Raw genomic sequence first — 18236 nt, forward strand, 5'->3', positions numbered from 1 at the left:
TGAGTCATTCTTAGGGGTTTTTGTAGTAGGGCTACTGTCCAGGGTGTGCTTGGTGCGTAGTACATGTCAAAGCCTTGTATGAATGCTGAGACCCAAGGCTTCCCAGGAGAACACTGGATTATAATGGACAAGGGGTCACCAAAATCAAGAGGAATTATCCTTTGAGCATAGTCAGGTAAAGCCAGAAATGTTCTCACTAAAACTGGAAGTGATTTTGCATTAAGAAGCTACACACTTGGAAGCTACTTGCCAGGTTAGATCACTGCACTTGCGCCACTATACAAAGTTGCAAGTAAAAAAGGTCACATTTTGAGAAAAGGATAAAAGTATGTCTAATTTAAGTATTTAATTACAAACTAAGCTTTAGATAGCTACACTTTAATCTGGGCTAATCTGGCAGAGTGATTCAGAGATTTGAAAAAACCTGGCTTTATCTGAGTTATATGGAGCTACATTGTTGCAAATTGTGAATAAATGCAGATTTGTCAGAGAATATATTGTAATAAGATCCATTATCAGCAGGAAATTAACTGACTGGCCTAAAAAAGGCTTAAAATAACCCCCCCTTTTTCTTTTTTTAAATTTCCTTTCAGGTCAGTTCCTGTATGAGGAAGTAGGATTGGCAGAGCTTCCTGCACAGGGAGATACAAAGCCCTCACTGGTCCTGAAGGTGAAGAACCGCTCAGTGCCCGTTGTTCAGAAAAGTAGGAGGATCTACAGCGGCACACAGAGTGTGGACTGCTGGTTCGCCAGGAATAACGCAGCCAAGCTGATAGACGGAGAGTACAAAGACTATTTGATGTCACACATGTTTGACACAGGAGACTGGCCACATGGGACAAACCGGGTGTGAGATGAGCACAAAGAACTATAGCTTCAGCATTTAATTACCTGACTAAACTCCTTTTAAAGATAATTATCACATCCAAAAAGACCTAAAAGCCTCCACACATTACGTTTTTTTCCTACTTTCAGGTCCCTTCTGAATATATTTTTATTATTTCTGATGAAAGTTAAAGGTTTTATTATACAATTTCTTATTTTTTACATTAATTATATAATAAAAAATGTAACTAAAATAATGAAAACTAGAAAAATTTTAACGCTGCTTTCTGATATCACCTTTTGCACACATGTAAACTTAAAGCTGTAAATCACACCTGTTTACCACTGAGAACAACCCCACCAACTAACCCTTTGTCCTACTGCTGATGAATACATGTAAACCTAACACACCCTTACATACAGCACCTTGTCATCAGGTGGAGGTCACAGGGCTGCAGGCCACACCCACACAGGTGTGCTCTGGCCAGGTCTCACTCAGGTTGTCTGTCATCGTGCTGCAGCGCCCGGGCTGCCACAGGAATTCAACACCGAACACGAGTTCATGTGTCAATCATCTTTAATGATAACACAGAGTAAATACATTCGTAAGAAGCGCTGAGGCAGCTCACGGCCTGTGCATGACAACTCAGATCATGCTGTACCATGCCATCCACAGGATTATAACTTTGTTTATTAAGAAAAAAAAAGAGAAAGAAATACAAAATACAATATTACAGACAGTACATATCAAACTGTAGACCTTTGAAATTATAGATGTAAACCATGTAGGCAGGAATACTTTGAGGATAAAGTAACACACATCCATCATTTGACCCGTTTACCACCTTTATCTGGCGAAGACTCAAAACTCACACCTTTTCACTAAGCTTCCTATTCAATGCATTTACCACAGATTGGACCACTATATAGATTTACAGTTTTCATAACTGAATAAATAAAATTTTGCAAAAGTTTAACACACAGCTGCTGCATCACCACACTGTAGTGTAACATAAAGGCCTCCTATAGGAGACAAAAACAGTCTGAAGTGTTACAAAATGTTCTATTGTTATTGTTAAAAAAGTGCCTAAAAACTACCTGATAATTCAATTTTAAGCTTGACTGATGCTTCTGCATTAAATCTACGACATAGACATTTATCCTACTCCATGTAATTCTCCGGAAGTGCAACTACTCGATTGAGCAGCTTGTTAGTAATATGACATATTGGAGCAAACATAATGCTCGTGTGAAATATGAAATATAAGTTGTTATTCTATCTGGCTTGCTCACAATGCTAAACCACCACCAATGCACCACATACGTTTTTTTTTATTTCCATAGCTTTAATAATTGCTGCATAGTACCGTCTGTCTTCTTTGCAAATGTTTGAAGTAAATCAACCCCCCCCCCCAAAAAAAAACAGACTGTTTATAAAAGATGGGTGTAGCCTTCAGGTGTGAAAAGTGAAGCCAATGCAGAAGCACTTTGAGCCTGCATTCTTTCTAATGGCCAGCAGGAGGCAACTGTTTAAGTAGTCAAAAGGAGCCATGTTGTATAGAAGTCTGAGGAAAAATGACCAGACTTCTTCAGCCTGACAGACACTGGCTTAGTACCTGGAGCCTGGCTCGCAGTCACCAGTTGTCAGGGAAAAATAAGTACTCCTAGATCAGGTACTAATAGTTGCTGGAAGGCTGCTGGCTACGGAAGTATGATTCCTCGATTGGTTGACGAGCAGCTGCTTGCCGTCACTGAAAAGCTCCTTGTGATGGCTTTGATTACTAGCAGATTGGTGTGGTTGCCTAAAGTTTGTGTGTAAGATGTCAACTCGTTTGTAAAGAGTTGTGAAAGTAAACCGGAAACACAGAACATTTACCTTCAAATTAAAAATTAATCTTTTTCAAACATGTTGGATTCAGTCAAATTTACTGTAAAAGGCTGTGCTTAGCAAGTGTTTGTAGACAAAACAGTGTCTTCCATGCAAACTAAAGGAGACTGCAGCAATCTCTTATCAAACAGACTTCCGCAACTTCCGGTAACCACTCACCAAAGTGTCAGGGAGTGCGCATTCACCAGCCTGTGTGACTTACTTGACCTGTGAACTCTGTAAAGATATTTCTAATGGGTCTCAATTGCTAGTTTAAAGCATGCTTCACTAGAGCATGGTATTCATTCTCTTTATATATAAAGACAAAGAGGGGGAAGTGTAAGTGTATGTATACTTTTACTAAATCACGTGTGTAGCCTTTAATGTAGTAAAAGATAATCTGAAGAGTATTCATCCAAATCAGGTCAAAACCAGTTTCAAAATGGCCAAACATGAGGCTTTAAAACATCTGTCTTTTATGTAGTTTAGGATTAGGATGCAACAGCTAGCTCTGATGTTAAATCGCTAGTTCACAGTGGTATACTTTTATTTAATGTTCATTTTTTTAAACGATGGCCTCATTTAGAGTAAAACAGACATCTTTTATATACAGTCTATGGAAGGAAAGCAACACAATGACGGCTGCTGTTTCGGTGGTGCAATGTCAGAGCAAGGTCATCCATAGATTAAACGCAGGAGTATAAATCAAGCTTAAGATGTGTTGGTGGTGTATTTCATCAGCCACATTATCCACGTGTTGAAAGTGCAGCAGCCAAAGGACTGATGTGTGCGGTTCAACAGAAAAACAAAAACAAAAATCCCACTGATCGCCCTTTTACCTTAAAGTAAACAGCCGGAGGGAGAACGTGCAGGAATGACTATAATTACACCTCAAATAAAAAGGTGGATTCAAAGTGATTATATTTGAGTATAACCTTAGAGAGCACTTTTATATATATAGTGTATACTTTCTTTCTCCTTTTGGAATATGACACTCGATAAATGACTCTCTTTAGAGAAACAACATTTCCAAAAGTCCCTGGAGTTGAGAGAAGACAGATTAATTTTAGTCTTTGTCATTACCACCCGTAGATTTTGCCCTGTGGGCACCGCGCTCCTTAATGATCTCTCCCCACACACGTGGCGTGTTCAGCTGTGGTTTCTCTGATGTTCTCTTGCAGTAAACGGAGGCAGCAAGGTGAGAGGATAAAGACTTTCTAATTCCCAAAACGCTACGTGATGCACAGTGCATGCATATACTGAGTCGACCTCCAGTTCTAAGTGTTCTAACCTTCGATGCGGAAGAAGGCAGCTAAAGGTATTCACATTCACAGGTTATACGACCTTAAATTGTGCCTTTGCTTGCAAAGAAGCTGATATTAAGACTGACGACAGTCTGTGAAGACGTGGATGGAAGTTTGTTTTTCTTATTTATGCTGTTATGTGTTGTGTGTGGGGACAGTCGATAATCGAGGACACGTCACCTGGGTTTACACTGCCACCCAGCTTGGTCTCAGTGGTCCACCTGAGTACTGCACATAGGGGACCGGTTCAACCTCAGCCGGCTCCTCCTCCCCCTCTGAAGCCTCTTCGGTGTCTGTCTCAGCCGACAGCAGGACCTGAGAGAGGGGGATTTTGTTAGCCACCAGAGCTTACAGTAGAGCAGCACTAACTATAAGCTAAAGACAAAGAACAGATGACTCATTTTCAGCTGTAGTGTGTGTTTAGACTTTGCATCCTAGGCAAAAAGCTGGGAAATCTCTCAGCTCTGGATTCCCAGTCCACAGTGGAAAAATACCGCTGTTTATTTGCAGCTTTGAAGACACTCTCCAGAAGCAGGAGGAATTCAACTCTCTAAGGAGCAGAATTCCACAACTATTAGACATTTAAAGTACTAAAAAAGTTCCATATGTTTCTTTAAAATAGGGTTTGACATGTGGAAAATCTGTTAAAAGGGTGAGCTTAGAGATTAGTAAAGAGTAATATCGGAGTAGGAGCGTGCATGTTTGATCCTTTCCAACCCTAACCAGGTAGCTTCAGTGCCTAAACCTATCCATCTATCCAAACAGCAAAAGAAAATGAAGATTAAGCGTGAAAGAAAACATTAAGTATAAAGGACTTCTGGAAAAGAGGGAAATATCTAAACTACAAACAGATTGTGAAATACTCACTGAGCTCAAACTGCCATGAGAATGTGCTTTTGCAACTGTACTGTTGCAAAAGTCAAGAGCGGTCCCAAATTCTACACAAGGGCAAACAGCCAAAGTTAACATCAACTTTTTAAATGTTCATCCGTTTGTGAGTATGAATCAAACAGGTGTTCCCCAAGGGACAATTTCAAGCCATTAAACCTCCAGCTGTGTTTGACCAGAGCTTTGATCCCTGTAGCTAATGTGGAAAACTGGGAACCCAGATTAAATAGAATGTACAACGCAGCAGGTGTAACTGAATCACTGTCGGTTAAGCATAAGTTAGGACTTTAAGCTTTGGTAAATGTGGGGATTTCAAGGCTTTCACACATGCTATGTGCCTTCTTAGGTGCCTTTAAGGCCCTGTGAACTGATTTATTGCTAATGGTTCACTCACACAAGAGTAAGTATAAGACTGTAAACGCCCTTGTGACTAGGTGAAATTTGAAGTGAATATTTTTGACTTTTTATGGCCGATTCCACGTACTGATCATACAGAGATTGAGTTTGTTGCACACATTATCTCTGTGCAACCACGTTTGAACACAGGCGATTGTACAGGTTGCCTTTGACCTGTCAGCCTGTCTCCAAACTTGTATAGACTGCAACCACTGTCAGATATATTGTCAAAGGTTAACAAACATCTTATTTAAGTCAAAGTCAAAAAGACTTTATTTATCCCCAAGGGGCAATTAAGATAGATGATACCTTGCCGACCATACATACAATACACAAACATCACATTGGGGAGACAGGTCAGGCTAGGTAGCACTGGCCAGTCGACCACACGAACAGCGACCTGAACCGAAACCATAGAAAATGCACGACATGAGGAAAGACGAGGATTTCCAACACGTGGTAATCAGTCAAGCGCACCTCATCTGCACCTCGCTCAGGAGAAAAGCACAGAGACACAGGATTTGTGTCTCTGGATTTGAACCCAGGACCTTCTTGCTGTGTAACAGTACTAAAACTGAGCATCCATACCAACTTCTTTATTTGTAGCGCTGCAGCTATACTCTCGTTAAACTCATGTTAAACTCATGTTAAACTTCTTCTATAACAGTCAGTCTAACTAACCACAACAACAGCATTGTGGCTCCAACTCCACTAAGAGCTCATCCAAATCAATGCCCGTCTTTCTGCTGTCCTCCTCCACTCAGCTTTCCATAACATCAGCATGATGAAACAAATTATAAATGTCACTTTTATTCTTGGTATGAAGACTTGATTTATGCCTCCTTGGCAGACGACCAGGGAAAAGAAAAGAAGAGGGAGGGATAAACACTCTCATCACATTGCACACAAGGGTCACGCACCCCAGCAGTCATTCACCCTAAAGTCTGTGAGTTCAGCCTTTCCTTAGAGGAAAAGAAGGATATCAGAAGCTTCTATGCCTGGTATGAATTACTACAAGAAACCTCTTCCAACTTTGTCAGACTAGACAAACCAGCATCCAACCACGCACACACGAAAAGCCTGCTTGTGTGGGCTTCCTCTTGATCAAGTGGGATCCAATAAGAGGCTTTTTCTGCGTGTTATTACCCTTTATCCTTTTCCCTTTATTTTTTCTGTGTAATACAGACAAAGGGTGAGAAACCCATTTAAATATCAATAATCCTATATCTCCTTTTAAATGTCTGCTGAGGTTTTAATTCTATACGCAAAACCACGCGCAAACATTTTCATTACGGGAGTCTGAAACTTCGACAACCAACTATAATCAAGCTAAAATCGCCTAATTCAACAGCACTGACGAAAGCTCGAGAGAAAAGTCTGACTCAGTGTTTCTTGGACTAAATTTATGGGTTTGGATCCTCATTAGATCAAACGTAAAGAGAAAAACAACAGGTGCAGCTCACACCCAGCGAGACAGTGTTGGTACATTAACGCTCATTTCGACACACGATGAAAGATTTTTCTTCAAAAAGGAAAGGCATTCAGCTTTCACATGGCATGGTTGGATCTGTCTTGGTTAATAGTCCCAGAGGGTGTTTGGTGGGAACAAAGTTTTTTCAGGGTTATTTCCTTTTTGGAACAAAACATTTATAATAATAACAAACAAAAAAAAAAAAAACATCAATGAGTCACTTCCAGAACTCACACGAGTCTGTCAGATTCCTCCAGGGATTTAATTTAACTGATGGCTGAATAAAAATACTGAGATTTTAACCCTGCATGGACTAAAAATTCAAAATTCAAACCCTAAAATTTGAAAAAAAAAAAAAAATGTAATATTGAACAATATCATATTATCTGTGTGTTCTTTTTAACTTTTAAATAACTGTTTGGCTTCTATATGAACACTAAAGAAAACTAATGGCTTCATATTAAAAATTACAATTACATACAGCAACTGAAATGCCTGCAGACTCTAAAACACATTTGCAATGAGGTCTTACCACAAAAAAACCAAAAACAAATTACTGCAAATAGTAAAGATGGTAATAGTAAACATATGATGGTAACCAAATGATACTCTGGTATTTTTCCCCTTTTAAATCTTGATGGCGTTCATCAGCTGGAGCTAAAACGCTGATAATTTACTGTCACTGCTACAAACTATAAACCCACAAATATAACTGTGTGGGTAATACAGTACCGGTACGTCAAGTATTGACTCAACTCACAAAAGACAAAAAGGCAAAGGCTCTAGTGGAGAAAATACAAAAAAAAAAGTGCTTCTGCTAATTACAGTTCAATTGAAATACTTTCAATTGTTTTTCCTACAGAAGTGATATTTTATCACAATAATAACAGCTGCTTTTAAACTGGTAAGTGATATTATTAAAGCACTAGTTTGTCAGCTTGGCAGACAGACACAGAAATTCTGACTTCGTTGTCAAATACGTCCACTCTGCTGGGTCTTCCTCCTCCTACCTGTCTGTAAGAAAAGGGGAGCCCCAGGGTTCCATACTAGGCCCACTGCTGTTCTCATGTGTAACTATAAAACAATGTTTACGAGTGACAACAGGCAAATGCTGCATTCTTATTTCAGCAGACACATATATGGTCTATCTGCTTCAGCAGCATTAGCCTTTAAATTCTTACAGTCGGGTTTTAATGTTGTTCAGTCTAAGCTTGAATTAAATGGGCACAAATCCAGTTTGATTGTGATGTGATGTTTTTACACAGCAACAGTTACTCTCACCCTTGACTCCTCACTGTCCACCCACGGCAGAGATTCGGGCTTCTTCACCAAGCTGTCGGACGAGTCGTCCAGGCTCTTCATTGTCTTATACTTCCTCATCATCAAGCTGTCCACCACCCAGAACATGATTGACTACAGGGGGAGACAGAGACACCACAAGGTGGTACGTCCAAAGCAGTCAAAAACTGTCCTGATTAGTTTCACTTTCTCATCATGAAAACAGAACTTACATTGACTATGAAGGGCACGATAAGCATGACGAGGGCCAGCTCCAGCTGAGGGTTAGCTATGTAGCTCAGCAACACCTCCTGTAACTGGAACAGAAGATGAAAACTGATTAATAATAACAATGGATGGTTGAAGGAGTTTGAAATAAATTGAGACCGTCAAATAACGACAATTGTTGCTATGACGAAGGCTAATTTTACAACACAAATATTCTCAATGTTACAAAAACAAACTCTCTTTGAAACAGACTTCATGTTTACACTGGGATCAGGAGAAGTCATTTTTTCACCATCTTCCTTGTTTATGTTTCTTGGTCAAAAGTTCTTAAGTGGCAAAGTTTGTTTCTCATGAACTTTACATTTCTGATTTTTTATTTATTTATTTATTGCATATTTCTAGGAAACAGTGAAGGAAAAAAAATCACAAGGATTTCATAAGTTTCAAAAACTTCTTTTGGCAAATAAATACTTTTATATTCTCTCCCATTTTTGCCTCAAAGACAAACCAAACAATGCCAGATGTACATGAAAACAAGATCGAAAGGGTGTTCAGATTCAAACTAAATTGTGATTCTTCTAGGATGAGATCACAGCTTGGTCAATTGTATTGGATTAAGTACAGTCTAAGACTGGCTAAACCTCGCTGAAGTCTTGGCTGTGCCATGATGTAAAAAGTGGAAATCGTTTCCTCTGCCTAAATGTTTTATAATATCAAAGGATTAGCGCACAATGAGCTGTAAAATCTTCTTACTTTGGACCATCCGGGGACAAGCAGCACAAGGCTGATGACACCTTTCTCTAGCACCATAATGAGCATGTAGACGCCACACTGGCCCAGCCATGCTGCTGCCTGGGGGGGGTCACCTGGAGGAACAAGGAGGGGGAAAAAATTAATGAGACTTCATTTGCACTTCATCTGTTAACGTCACAGGCTTAAAGTTCCACGTTTTTATTCCTGAACCCTAATAAATGTCCATCCTGAGTTCCGACATCCGACTTTCGTGGTATCTGGAAGGCAGCATGTGTGCCTGAGATGACCACTTTATGACATCATCCAGAGCCAAAAGTGGGGGAAAAAAAACTGTAAGAAACAGGGTGTTTAGAAAAGTCTGAAACCTAAGCTCTTTGCTCACCACTGATTACTTCACTGCTAAAATCTGGCTATGTTCCATATGAGCATCCACCACTGTAACTGTTAGAGTGAACTGTTAAATGTTGTCATTTCTATGCTTGCCAACTCTGATGAAAGAAATTCCACTGTCCTTCCCCCCCAGATTCTCGAGGTTCTAGGTGGGGGCTGTAATGTTTTATTGCAGATACATCCTATCTGGAAGATCTGCTTCTTTTGATGCAAGCTTCCTGCGTTTACGACCCTTTGGTCAGCAGGAGGTCTGACACACACACACACACACACACACACACACGCACACACACGCACACACACTCTTACAGAAGTTCACACATATACATACAAGGCCTTGTCTTAGAACCATGTGGGCGTGGCTTTGTTCTGATGTTTTTTTTGTGTGAACTGTCTCTCAATAAAAAGGCAGCAAGGGAGGTTGTCGTGGAGGTAATTTTCGTGGTGGACACAGACGAGGCCTCCCTTGCGCAAATAATCGATCGATCGACTGCCTTGTTTTCTTCATGATGAATAAGTCTCTAGAATTAGCGGGGCTTGTGGAAACACAGACCCAACAGTAACAGCACATATGTGACGGAAAATAAGGAAACACATTACGGGTGGATTTTAACATGAAACTATAGTCAAGCTTCATTTGACTACCATTGCTTTGAACCAGTTACTATACAGAATTATGGATTTGATTATAATATTGAAGGTGATGAATTTCTTCCCCTGGTCTCAACCTTTTAATAAAATCTCTGTTACACAGGTGCCTCACCACAGCAAACACAAACGAGAACAGGTCTGTCATTAAGGCAGGAAGGAAGAAGGAAGACTACAAGCCAGACGCGGGGGGGGCAAACAAACACACCGATCTGGAAATGTCAGCGCTCATGTCAAACAAAACAGGGAATTAACTACAATTGTGCCCTTGACCAAAGCACAACTGTAGCCCAGAAGTAAGATGGATTTAATCGGGCAAGTTTAAGTAAAATTTTCCATCACACACAGACGGACGTAAAGGAAAAAAACAACAGGAGGTAGAGTGAGGGGGCTGCAGTAACTGTATTAAGCCAATAGGAATGTTTTCAGCTGCAGCTGGAGATGCTGGCTATGCTCCTGGTGTACCTCTGGTGGGTCTACAGCGCCCTCTGCTGGCAGATATTAGCACTGCACCTTCTTCATTAATGCGCCTCAGTGTTCATTTTGTGTGTAAATAGATGAGAAGAAAATGAAAAACCATAAAGAGAAGAAAATTATTCGGTTTCACTCACCATATTCTCCAAATATGAGCAGAGTCCACTGCTTGTACTCCACCAACTTGGACACCAACTTGACAGCCAGCCAGATGACCAACATTCCCAGAGTGGCATCCAGCAGGAAGTTCATCAGATAACTTTGGTGAAAAATTAAATTACATTATTGAAGCGACATCCCTGTAGGGCACATCCTAGAATGACTGATGTGCTTCTAAAGAACTTACAGAGAGCAGGGGTCCTCTTTGGTGAGAGTGGACAGGAAGACATTGGCAAAGTGGATGAAGAGAGCACCTATGGCTTGTTTGGATGTATCAAAAAACCTGGAAAAGGCACGATGGACTCGGTTTTTATTTTCTGGTTCTGACTGACTTGAAAAGTGAGATTTTTTTTTTTTTTTAAATGTTATGATTTTTTGTATAATTCCAGAGGAATTATTTTGTAGCTGGAATAGAAAACGTTAGGATATAGGACAGGGCAGGGTAGATATGTCTAAAGAGAAAATGAAAAATGCCTGACCAGATCCGCCATGGTCGTCTGATCCCTACTGGCTCCCGGAACCTCTTCACTGCAAACAAAGAAAATCAATTGATTGATTGTCCTGCAAAACAACAACATAAAGCACAGTTTCTTACCACTGTTTTCACCAATCTGTGAGCAGCCAGAGGGGAGAAAGGTTGAGGATAAAATACAGATGAATCATCTTAATCTCACGCAGCCCAGTGGGCTCAGTAAACAGGCACCGACTGTTCCTATAAATCCACCAGGGTCGAAAATGGGAGAGAGCATGTGGAAACAGAATCAAGGTCTCCTTCAAATGGAAATCGCATACTTCACACAGGGTAATGTGTGAAGTATTATATATAAACTGTATGCAGACCAACTGGGCCTTTCTCAAAGGTCCATCACATTGAGAAAAAAATATTGGTACATAAGGCACAATGATTGATATTGTCTAGATTCCTCAATCAGCAGCTTAACTCGAAACTGAACATCTCAGTTTTCTGACAAGAAGAAACCTTTGGAAAAGGCCCATCAATATCTCAGCAATACAGGAAGTGTTACAGAGTAATCCGATGGCTATGGCTATGTGCTGGCGATGTGACAAGAGTAAAGGCATATTTACATCATTTATTTATATTTGCTATAGGAATGCCAAATGACATGGAATTTATGGAAAAATATAATAATGTTTATAATAGTGATGTTGTGAAAGTTTGATTTGAGATGGAATGACCCCAGCTTTGTCACTAATCTATACTTGTTGACTTAAAACTTAAAAGGATCCTGGACAGAAAATAAATATTAATAAGCATGAAAGTAGGGTGTCGATTTGCTTTCATGACAGCAACGGAACAACAAGGCGGGGCAGACTGACGTACTCAATCTCCAGCCTTTATCTGAGTTCCATGAGTGCAGGCAGAACAGTGAGTCAGTGGAAGGAAACTCCCAAAAATAGCTTTGAGGAAGACAGATGAGCGGAGGGATGTACGGTGCAGGTCCGCCTGCAACTCTGGCCATAACCTAAGATCTAATGATGCTAATAATGCTTCACTGCACACAAATAATTTGTAAATATTAACACATACATGTGGCCCGAATGACCAAGAATGACACTCAGAGAACCAAAGGGGGGAGAATAAGAGCGAGAGGAGGGATATTGATTCTTTTGCTAATAAGTAACTAAGTGGAGGTTAGAGCTCATTGATCGCTCCCACTTAAGGCCTGACCTGATTCTGCTGAACTTCACTGCTCAGGTTTCAGCATGCTAATTATTAGATTATATGCCAGCAATCTAGAGAAATAAGTTTATATTGCGCTGGATCAGCATCCATGTACTCTGTTTTTTGTGTGGCATTTAGGAATACTTACAAAAAACAAAGAAAAAAAAAAAAAAAGGAAACTGTCCTAATGTTTTCCCTGAACACATATGTGCAGACAGTTGTGTAACAATATCCCTGGCAGCTGACTGAAGTCACTATAATCCAAGGAAACAGCTGAGAACAAATTAAAACCGAAAATTAAATATGATCCAGAAAGTCATACAGGTAATCAAACATTAACACAAACTATATACGGTTTCTGAGAGGCATCGAGTTTAGCTTTTATTACAGCTACTTGTAACAGTCGCACCTTTGAGCTGCCAAAAAAATAATAATTAAAAATAAAAAACAGAGCCAAGGGTGCCAAAAGTGGTTAGATGCTTGGCATTCCCCAAGTCAGCTGCCCCAGAATCACAAGTTTCTTAGTAAGTCAACAGCCATTGTTAGGGTTGAGCAAGTAAACACTCCAGTTTACAAGTAGCATCTTGTTGAGCTGTTAAAACAGCATTGTTTTTAATCATCACCCTAACCCTAAGTTTTTATCCGGGGATAAAAAGTGCCCAACTTTTTATCCCCAGAGGAAGCTGAAAGACTCGACTGTGCTTACAACTGGACAAGTGCTGGACAACTGAACACACAAGAAAACTGAAGGGAACAAAACAGCTTAATTAGCTTCATATAGCACACTGAGCGTACTATACTGAGGCCAAACATTTGCTTTGTTCGTTTTAGAGGCGATTTTAAAATTTTGGCACGGTCTGAAAACCTTGCTTATAAGCTCAGAGTCGTGCAGACAACTTCTTTAATTTAATGCGGCAACAATCCTTAATTATTGATTGATTGATTGATTGATTGATTGATCGACCAATCATACTTTATTCATCCTGAGGGAAATTGGGTTAAGGCTGCCAGCCGTGCCAGCGCCGTCTTACCCTTCCGACCATACATACATTACACAAACATCACATGGGGAAGACATGTCAGAGGGGTATAACATGGAAAAAGCACAACATGAGGAAAGATAAGGAGAAAAAAAATAACTCCCCCCAGACTGAGCTCCAACAGGGAGATCAGTTTGAGAGATAAAAAAAAAAACACCTCTGCACATAGCACATGAAAAAACTCTTAATGCACCAAAGAAACACATGACAAGCAACAGGGGTGGGTAAAGGGTGAGAGACAGCCAATGTAGACAGTGCATCCGGGCCTGCAGCATAAGCGCTGGTCTCCTTGATCCACCGTCAGCATCGGAGGGGAATAAGCGTCGAAGGCGTTTGGAGGGGGAGGGGGGATGAGTGTACATCTGCATGTGTATATATATTTCTGTGTGTGTGTATGTGTCCAGAGTTCAGCTGAGACAGTGTCCTTCGCCCTGCCAGGCTAAGTAAACAGTCTTCCAGCCAACCCAGGTGGCCTTGCATAGAATGAGAAGAACAGTCTAAACACAGTCGTTATCAGGGTGTTGTTGTTCAGCTCCAGCCTTGAGACCGTGGCTGGCGCCGAAGGGGTATCCGCATGAAGTGATGGTGGCTTTTACTTTAGTGCGAACAACTCATATGAATTTCAAAGCTGTTCTAACAGTCCAACACTGGTCTCTCAATCTCCCGTTGGAGAGCCGTGAGCTTCTCCATGATGTTATCAAACTTACGCTCCGTGATGTTGTCATTCTTGTGCTCAAAGAGCCGATTCTGAGAACTCACGACCGCAGTGAGCTTCTCCAAGATGTGATCCAATTATGTAGAAAAACAAGGAGATACATGGTTGAAACTGCACTTCTTTTTCTTATATTAAGGGAATAGAGGGATTAGATGTGTAGTTAAACATCTTTACAGTGACAGAAAGGAGAGTTTCACTGGCCCAGCCCACTTAAGATCAAAGTGGGTTTTATGAGTTTGACATCCCTGCTTTAAATAGTCCAATTCCTACTCTTAATTATCATTATATTGTTTTATTGATTTGACTATTACTTCATTTTATGTAAGTTACTTTCAGTTAATTGGTTTTATTTACAATTTTTTCCATTTTTGCTGCTCTAGTTTTGGTTTAAATTATGGTTTTATTCACTTTTATTGATTTTATGGATGCAACATGTAGGTTTTGTCATCTATCTCTCTCTATCCCAGCTGTCACAGGACAAGAAGCCACAGATGGAGAGGTCACAGATATGCTGCAGGGCTAACACAGAGAGGCAGACAATTTAGAATCACCATTTAACCTAATCCGAATTTATTCTTGTTACCAGTCGTCTTTGGACAGGGGGAGGAAACTACATTATGTGGAAGGCATGTGAAGAACATTTAAACTCCAGCCAGCTGGGACATCCTTGTTGTGAGGCCAGCTTGCCAGCCACTGCACCACCAACTTTTTTTTTTTAATTAAAGTTAAAAATAATAAAAAAAAAAACACTGCAGAATACACGGAAATCCTGCATACATCTTAAATTCCACTGGATGCACAAAGATTTTAAGTAACTATTCTGATGGAAGTCAATTTTGATTTCTAAGAGAAACAAAATGAGGTCCTGGATCTAAAATCTGCTATTATGTGACACTGGCTCTGCTTAAAAGCACCTCAGTTATGCTGCTTTGGCAAAGGGCACATATATAAGTGCGGTATAACAAGCCCTACATATTTAATTAAGTGCCTATACCGTGAACAACTCATTTGATTAATTACAGTTTGAAAATAAGGGTTCGCCCAACTCTCCCTTGGTTAAAGAGCTAAAATTCCGTTCAAACCTGCTATGTTTACAACATCTGATATACGCCGAAAGGAAAGGCAAAACGCTATTAGTCAGGTACTGTTTTTAGAAGCTTGCTGTCCGCTTTAGATTCTTGCCGAAACCCGTGGGAAAAACAAATTAGCATATTTATCAATACAGTTTGGTGCGGAGCTACTGGGGATGGAAAACAAACGTCAACAAACAAAACGCCACGTGGACTGGTGCAGCTTTCTAAAAAAAACACTTCGTGCATTTTGCTTTTCCTCAATTCTCCAACTGAATTAGCACAAAAAGAAAACAAGTTATCAGGGATGTGTCTCCCGATGGTAAAGGAATCGATACTCACACATTAGAGTGCTGAAAGCCACGATAGCCAGCAGTCCCTGGATCAGGACGCCGAACCTGTCCGTCAGAGCTCCGTTGTCGCAGCCGTGGGGATTCGCCTTACTAATGTCGGACATGTTTGTCACTTCAAAGGGGGCATTATCCAAGAATCTTTTCACTAGCATGACTCCGCTATACCCGTACATGTCCATGGTGACACCGAAAAAAAAACTAAACGGCACAGCCGTAGGAGACAAAAGGAGCGCTTCCTCGGTGGGAAAAATAAGTCTTTAACCCTTTTTTCTCTTACTCGGTAAGAACAAACGACCGGATTTTTAACTTCCGGCGAACAACTCTCGGTGGAGTTTCCCTTCACTGTCTCCAGCGGCTGATGCTGCCTGTCATGATGCTAACACAAACATATGGAAATCGATTATCTGAGTCGCGTACATGTTTTGACAACGAAAACACGCACTGTGAAGCGGACAAACGCAGGGAGCCCCGCTTCCGGTAGTTCCATTACAAAATAATAGCCTTCCGCTGTTGTTCAGAACAACTTTAGAACAGGATAGATCGATAGAGGGGCTGAATAAATCTAAGGGAGAATGAGCTCTGCTGCCTCTGTGATAATTACTCAAAAATAATTTAAACAGAAAAAAGAACTCAATGAGTAAAAACAAACAATAAATTAGCTCTAAAAATTAAACTAACTCAATAAATTCCTTAAATCAAATAAAGGTAGACTAAAATGGTTTAATAAATGTATATTTAAAAATATTGTAGTAGGAAGTGCAATCAAATTACTTAGTCTGCACAGAGTGTAGATTGTGTAAAATAATAAGTATTAGTGAAATAGGCAATTAGAAGTTCATGGAAGTTATGAAGGACTAAAATATAATTCACTTCATATGTTTTGAAATTACACTGAACATTATAGTTGTATGAGTTCACTATCCTATTTAAAATCCCACTTGTTTTGCATTAAAATATGTTACCCAGTTACATAAACAGGCATCAGCATAACATTTGCTTCTCTTCTTCTGGCTGCTCCCTTTAGGGCTCACCACAGTGGATCATCTGCCTCCACTCTATCTCTCCTCCACATGCTCCTTTCTCTCACTACAGACCACAGTTTCATCACCATACATTATCCATGGAAGCTCGTGCCTGACCTCATCTTGAATCCAGCCACAGTGGCAGAGCACAAAATATAAATAATAATATCCACCTTTTTGTGTTTTAAAACTATATATATGGTGTGTGTGTGTGTGTGTGTGTGTGTGTGTGTGTGTGTGTGTGTGTGTGTGTGTGTGTGTGTGTGTGTGTGAGAGAGAGAGAGAGTGTGTGAGAGAGAGGTCTGTATATATATATATACATACATATATACATGCATATATGTATGTATAATATGACCCACGTTAACACATGGACTGAACATGCACACACCCACAATGGACAACTGTACCCTCAAACACACAATAAACACACAATAATAACATGGACTGAACCACCGCTCACAACCACTAGCACTTTATATAGCCTCTGTAGAAATTATCCACATATCACACTTATCTTAACTGCACTACTGTATAGCTCTGTGTAAATAATCATTCTGTACATACGATAATTTTTAACCCTACAACTGTTTACAACTTGCACAGTTCCCATTTCTGTATAACTGTATATCTCAGATTTCTGTAAAGTTATTTATTTCATATTCTGTATAGTTTTTCATATTTATATCCTGTTCATATCCTGTACATAGCTTGTACTCACTACAGCCTGTACATACCTATAGTTATAGAATATTCACAACATACTTCATACCATGTACATTATAACATACCATAATAGACCCATTTCTGTAATATACTTACATATCTATATTATTGCTAATATATATTGTAATATATCTATATCACTAAAGCACTTCTGGATGGATGCAAACTGCATTTCGTTGCCCTGTACCTGTGCATGTGCAATGACAATAAAGTTGAATTCTATTCTATTCTATTCTATTCTATTCTACAATATACGAAATAATATAGCTCTTCTGAAACCACTATCGACTGTACCCTTTTAATGATCCTATATGAAAAGCTATTTAGAAGTAATAGTGTTTTTTATCTTATTAATGCGAATAGGATTTTTTTCTTTTGATTTGCAACTGGCTTTTTGTTGTTTTTTTTTCAGCATGTTTATTTCTCTTGAGACGATTCCTGGCCTTTTATTTTGAAGATAAATTCGTTTAACTTCCTGTTATTCTTGGGTGGAATCGACGCAGCTTTCTCGCAGCAGAAATTAGTTAATGTGATCCTATATGTGTGTGTGCGTGTGTATGTCGGTGATGCGCACGGGCCCCACGAGGCAAATTGCTGGCTCACGTGATGATGTAACAAAGGAAATCTTTAGGTTTTCCAGCTGGCTTCCAATAAAACAAAAAACGTAAGTATATTATATGTTATATGATATAATTTTATTACATCACACACACACACACACACACACACACACACACACACACACACACACAGAGATAGATAGATAGATAGATAGATAGATAGATAGATAGATAGATAGATAGATAGATAGATAGATAGATAGACTTTCTATGCTTTGTTGATTTTACTCCACTGATACAAAAATATTGTCAATATTGTATGATTTTGCAGACTTTCAAATACAGAAAACAATCCAGTAAGAATACAGATAAAGTCATCTATATA

At 39.7% G+C, this 18236-nt stretch overlaps 2 protein-coding genes across 3 annotated transcripts in view; one reads left to right on the top strand and one right to left on the bottom strand.

Annotated features, from left to right (window-relative positions):
• Positions 1 to 2248, top strand: part of itih5 (inter-alpha-trypsin inhibitor heavy chain 5) — an 18484-nt gene extending 16236 nt beyond the window's left edge. The window contains exon 14 of the mRNA XM_085376873.1: positions 594 to 2248. Coding sequence (XP_085232999.1) covers positions 594 to 853 — 260 coding nt within the window. The 3' untranslated portion in view covers positions 854 to 2248. The remainder of the gene's footprint in view (positions 1 to 593) is intronic.
• tmem110l (transmembrane protein 110, like) overlaps positions 1 to 15986 on the bottom strand; it is a 20068-nt gene extending 4082 nt beyond the window's left edge. The window contains exons 1-8 of one of the 2 annotated variants that reach the window (XM_085376875.1): positions 15533 to 15986; positions 11161 to 11209; positions 10869 to 10964; positions 10660 to 10781; positions 9011 to 9123; positions 8263 to 8346; positions 8033 to 8164; positions 4177 to 4311 (exon numbers count right to left, since the gene is read on the bottom strand). In XM_085376875.1, the coding sequence (XP_085233001.1) occupies positions 4183 to 4311; positions 8033 to 8164; positions 8263 to 8346; positions 9011 to 9123; positions 10660 to 10781; positions 10869 to 10964; positions 11161 to 11209; positions 15533 to 15722 (915 nt within the window). In that variant the 5' untranslated portion in view covers positions 15723 to 15986 and the 3' untranslated portion in view covers positions 4177 to 4182. Of the gene's footprint in view, positions 1 to 1107; positions 4312 to 8032; positions 8165 to 8262; positions 8347 to 9010; positions 9124 to 10659; positions 10782 to 10868; positions 10965 to 11160; positions 11210 to 15532 lie in introns of those variants that run through there. The other variant, XM_085376874.1, reaches the window with a different exon arrangement.
• Between the last annotated feature and the right edge of the window lie 2250 nt (positions 15987 to 18236).

The sequence above is a fragment of the Diplotaxodon limnothrissa genome, linkage group LG17, assembly GCF_057381915.1.
Source record: "Diplotaxodon limnothrissa isolate DT_005_m linkage group LG17, D_limnothrissa_male_GT1.1, whole genome shotgun sequence".
In the NCBI taxonomy this organism is placed as follows: domain Eukaryota; kingdom Metazoa; phylum Chordata; class Actinopteri; order Cichliformes; family Cichlidae; genus Diplotaxodon; species Diplotaxodon limnothrissa.